Here is a 5,518-nt window from a genome sequence, read left to right on the forward strand (position 1 = left end):
TGAACAATTTTGTTATACACACTGAACATAAATATACAGTGAACTTTTTAAAAAATGCATAAATTCCTTTTTTTGTACGTGTTTTTTTGTTTCTGATTTCTTTTATCTTTTTCAGATCTTTGGTATTCTTCGGATTTTCATGTTTTCAATTTTTTTACTGTTTTTATATAGGTTTAGTATGCAAAAAAGGTTGTAAATACACACTGAACATTATTCTATAAATATGCATTGAACATTATTGTATAATATAAATGAACAATTTTGTTATATACATTGAACATTTTTTAATATACAATGTACTTTTTAAAATTTATAAATTACATTTTTTTGTATATGATGTAAATTTTTTTAACAATATACGATACACACACTATGTACGGCGCGTGCTATTTATCTTTTTTGTTACCGTATGAAAAAGAGAACGAAGCACAGTATAAAACATGTACGCGTGCTACGTAAACAGAGGAACACTCGGGGCGCAGCGGTAGTGAGCGCGCGCTGCGCCGCCCTCGTCCGGGTTTGAATCCCGGCTGCGGCGCGCCCTCTCTGCGATTGCTACTTTTTTGGTTCGTTTTATTTATTTAACAGTATAATAATATAAGAGCTAAATATCCTAACTGAGCAACTGACTAGGCTTAGCGTAGTGGCAGGGCCTCTTCCTCGAAACAGGGAGGGCGCGGGTTCGAATCCCTGCTTGCGCCATTTCCTTTTTTTAACTTCACGGGAGCATTTGCGTGATTAATTGCAATGCGGGGGTCTTATCTGCAAAAACAACATGCCACTTGTCACCTGCCAGGTGGGGCCGCGCTGTCAGATACAGTGTCAATACATCGGTGTACGGTGCTTAGCCCGTTTTGCAACGATTAGCCTCAAACGTGATACTGACTTGCAAAAAATCTGAATAGTGGTACTGATCCGTCACAACCGCCCTAAGTGTGGTACTTCCTTGCAATTAACTCTATTGGTTCACATAAAAGAAAATAAGTAACGAAGAATAGTACTCGCTCCGTAAACGAGTAGTATTTATCGCAGTAATACATACTCCTCATAAGTATCATCCATACGAAATACTAAAAACTTCTCATTCGTAGACAAAGTCAATGAGGTGGTGAGAAAGCGAGGATTGTGGCAAAATGGTTCATGCAGAGACCCGACATCGATTACGACGTAACATACCATCCTGGTATGAGTGGAATTATGTTTCGATACTAAATATCATTGGCAATAAAAAATAATAATATTATCCATGCGGTTGATGGATGAAGTGACTACATACTCATATGAGTCGCTCATTTCGGAAATCTCTATTGAAGTCCCTGAAGGGCTTATACTTCCGAATCCAAAAGCAAATCGCAACAAGTTTTGTGTAAAACTTCATAAATCACTCTATGACTTGACATAGTCGGATATTATATGGTACTAACGACTAAATGAGTTCCTTCTTAAAACGGATTACTCGAATAATGATGATTATTTACATGTTTAATTAAGGTATCAATTTGATTTCCTTTCATCACCTCAGTATATATTGATGACCTCATCATCAATGTCTATACAAGACCTAAACATACACAAAATCATCTTAAAACCGAAAAATTGGATTTACCAAATTTAGCTTAGGCTTACAACTTGAGCATTCTCTCAAGAATACATATCAGTCTACATATATCCAAAATATATATGAGAAGTTCATAACAATAAAAGGACATATATGGTAGGGTACAAATCCATTCATACCTAGGGGTGTTAATGAAGTGATATCAGGACCTAAAGTTCTATATCTCACTAATGTCAAAGCACTCACATAATTGCAAACTACGTCAGGCCTGACACTATATTTGCTATCTTTATTCAGAGTGCAACTCCCAACAAAAGGTATATGGTCGATATAAGAAATATCAGCTTATATCTCAAGCTCACAATAAATCTTGGATATTTCCATCAGGAAATACAAGATATGGCCATGATATGATATAATGATATTGGCTCTTTATTTGATCCCAACAATGCCATATCAATGACTGAATTTGCTGGAATAGCCTTCATATGGAAGTCATCTAAATGAGCTTTAATGTCTATTTCTAGTTATCATTCTGACATAATTGCTTTATCTAAAAGCATTGCAAAATATGCATGGCTTAGCAGAATGATTAGCCACACTCAAAATCATGTGGTTGAGATTCAGCAGAATCACATAACTTGATTTATCAAGATGCTACCACTTGTGTTACTCAAAAACAACAGGTTATATGAAGAGCAATATCGTCAGTGCATTGCTCGAACATTACTTATCCTCACGAATTATAGAAAGTGAGGAAACAATATGCAAACAACATACTTTGAAAATCCTACATATTATTCATAATGTCATGATCATATCAATGGAATTTGTTACACATTCTCCAGGTTTGCAAAGTTCAGGGGGAGTAATTTCCCAAATCTATAACCTATTAACTATCCTAAGATTGCATATATTGTACTCTTTTTCCCTTCATGAGTTTTCCCTAATGGTTTCTCATAAAGGTTTTTAACGAGACAATATAAACAGAAGTGCCCGTATATGTCATACACTTTCTCCTTATATTTTTTCCACTGGGTTTTAAAGGAGTTTTCAATGGCATATCATATCGCACTCTTTTCCCTTATGAGTTTTCTATCAAAGTTTCTCATAATGGTTTTTAATGAGGCAATATCTTATCAAAGATAATACGTCATACTTTCTATTTTCTCTATCAGGTTTTTTAAAGAAAGTACTCAAGACATATTAATTGTTCTCTAAACTCATCGGTGATTTTTCTCCTTCTTCAAGGGTTTTTTCTCATATGAGTTAACAAGAGACAATAATCATTATATGTTGCATCATTTTCTCCTTATTATTTTTCCCACTGAGTTTAAAGGAGTTTTAGCAACATATCTGCACTATTCTCCTCATATTTTTTACACAGGGTTTTTGGAGGAGACATTCGAGATTATTCAAAGAATTTGTCAAGATGATGGATATACCAAAGAAGAGGCGATGTACAAGGGGCAGTGTTAAGAATAGAATAGTTGCTTATTAATTAAGCTAATTAGGATTAAGTTAATTGTTAGATGCAACCATGTACTTCCTTGGCTCTCAAGGCAACTATGTAATTCCTTGGCTCTCAAGTAACTATATGTTTACTTGACTGCCAAGCACCATGTGTACTTCCGCCTGGGTATAAATACCCCACTTCTATCAATTACACAACTTGGCTCCAAAACGGTCGGTTTCTTCCCTGTCTTCATCAGAGGTAAATGGAGCAAGCACACACCGTGCCATGGAGGCTGCTCCATTTGACAAGCTTCGTAAAGCAATAAACGGATAGAAGATAGTAGAAGTAAGGACACGTGACATGCATGGCTCCGGGAGGTAAAAGGCGCGAGCACAGCCTGCCACCTCGGACGCCACGTCTGCCAAGGCCCAATGGGTCGATCCTACGTGTCGCTGCTGCAGCCAGTCGCTTACCGCACGTTCACATGGGCACTTCCCGCGCCGACGTGGCGTCGCGGCGCGTCGCAAAGGGACAGATCTACGTGCCGGGCCCACACATCCTCACCCATGCAGGCCATGCTGCATTATTTCCAGATTTGCGGGCAACCCCATCCCGTGCTCCGTGCAGCCAGCTCGCCGCGCTGGTCCGGCCAATGAACCGCTGCCATGGCAGCGTTTCGGAAGGAGCCGCTGCAGCGCCGGGCGCAGCGGATCCCGCGGCGTCGCCGTCGGAAAAGCGGACAGAAATATCCACGCGCGGCGCGTCGATGGGGACAAATCCGTCCCAGAAAATCCCGTCCACGCCCTGTGATTGGCTGTGGAGGCGCCACGGTGGCGCCAGCCCCGCGCCGTTATCCGCAGCCCGCGGTGCTCCTCCCGTGTATAAATGCCGCCGGCGAGCGAGAGCTCACTCACCAACTCGCCAAGTACAGTACATCAGCACAGTACACTCGCGGCGCACGCTCGAGCTTGCTAGCGACAGTCAGTCCGTCCGAGCTCACCGTCATCCATGGCTCTCCAGCTCCTCCCCTCCACCCTCTCCGTCCCCAAGAAGGTAAGTAACACATGATCGTCTTCAACGTCGATGTACATTGCTGCTGCATTTGGTTCCAGTGGTGAGATTCATGTTTTTTTTTATGGATGCAGGGGAGCAGCATGGGCGCGGTGGCGGTGAAGGACACGGCGGCGTTCCTGGGCGTGAGCAGCAAGGCGAAGAAGGCGTCGCTAGCGGTGAGGACGCAGGTGGCCACGGCGCCTTCGCCGGTGACGACGAGCCCGGGCTCGGCCGCGGCGAAGCCGAGCGGCAAGAAGACTCTGCGGCAGGGCGTGGTGGTGATCACGGGCGCGTCCTCCGGGCTTGGCCTCGCGTCGGCCAAGGCGCTGGCAGAGACGGGCAAGTGGCACGTGGTCATGGCGTGCCGCGACTTCCTCAAGGCCTCCAAGGCGGCCAAGGCTGCCGGCATGGCTGACGGGAGCTACACCATCATGCACCTCGACCTCGCCTCGCTCGACAGCGTCCGGCAGTTCGTCGACGCGTTCCGCCGCGCCGAGATGCCGCTGGACGTGCTCGTGTGCAACGCCGCCATCTACCGCCCCACGGCGCGCACGCCGACATTCACCGCCGACGGGCACGAGATGAGCGTGGGCGTGAACCACCTCGGCCACTTCCTGCTCGCCCGCCTCCTCATGGAGGACCTTCAGAAGTCCGACTACCCGTCCCGCCGCATGGTCATCGTCGGCTCCATCACCGGCAACAGCAACACGCTGGCGGGCAACGTGCCGCCCAAGGCCAGCCTCGGTGACCTCCGCGGGCTCGCTGGCGGCCTCAGCGGCACGTCGGGCTCGGCCATGATCGACGGGGACGAGAGCTTCGACGGCGCCAAGGCGTACAAGGACAGCAAGGTGTGCAACATGCTGACCATGCAGGAGTTCCACCGGCGGTACCACGAGGAGACCGGCATCACCTTCTCCTCGCTCTACCCCGGCTGCATCGCCACCACGGGGCTGTTCCGGGAGCACATCCCGCTGTTCCGCACGCTCTTCCCGCCGTTCCAGAAGTTCATCACGAAGGGGTTCGTCTCGGAGGCGGAGTCCGGCAAGAGGCTGGCGCAGGTGGTGGCGGAGCCCAGCCTGACCAAGTCCGGCGTGTACTGGAGCTGGAACAAGGACTCGGCGTCCTTCGAGAACCAGCTCTCGCAGGAGGCCAGCGACCCCGAGAAGGCCCGCAAGGTCTGGGAGCTCAGCGAGAAGCTCGTCGGACTCGCCTGATCTCCCACCCACCTCCGGCTCCGGCCACGTCCAGGCAATGCATGCATCTAGGACGCCGATGCTGAACTTGTCGCATTTTTTAACGTTGGTAATTACCATTTTTACGTCTTTTTAGAAACTCAATTACCCGGGAGAGGCCTTGCGAGTGTCGGCGAGAGTGCATAGATCTCGTGTGGAAGATGTACAATTTTCGGCGAACCATGAATAATAAAACTGCAGGCCTGATTGAGGATGGCA

At 46.6% G+C, this 5,518-nt stretch overlaps 1 protein-coding gene across 1 annotated transcript; it reads left to right on the top strand.

The window, feature by feature from the left end:
* Positions 1–3,893: 3,893 nt before the first annotated feature.
* LOC123055219 (protochlorophyllide reductase A, chloroplastic-like) lies at positions 3,894–5,518 on the top strand. Its single transcript, XM_044479205.1, has 2 exons — positions 3,894–4,067; positions 4,160–5,518. Exons 1-2 carry the CDS (start codon positions 4,023–4,025, stop codon positions 5,279–5,281), a joined length of 1,167 nt encoding a protein of 388 aa, XP_044335140.1. The 5' UTR covers positions 3,894–4,022; the 3' UTR covers positions 5,282–5,518.

Source organism: Triticum aestivum, chromosome 2D (genome assembly GCF_018294505.1).
Source record: "Triticum aestivum cultivar Chinese Spring chromosome 2D, IWGSC CS RefSeq v2.1, whole genome shotgun sequence".
Taxonomy (NCBI): Eukaryota; Viridiplantae; Streptophyta; class Magnoliopsida; order Poales; family Poaceae; genus Triticum; species Triticum aestivum.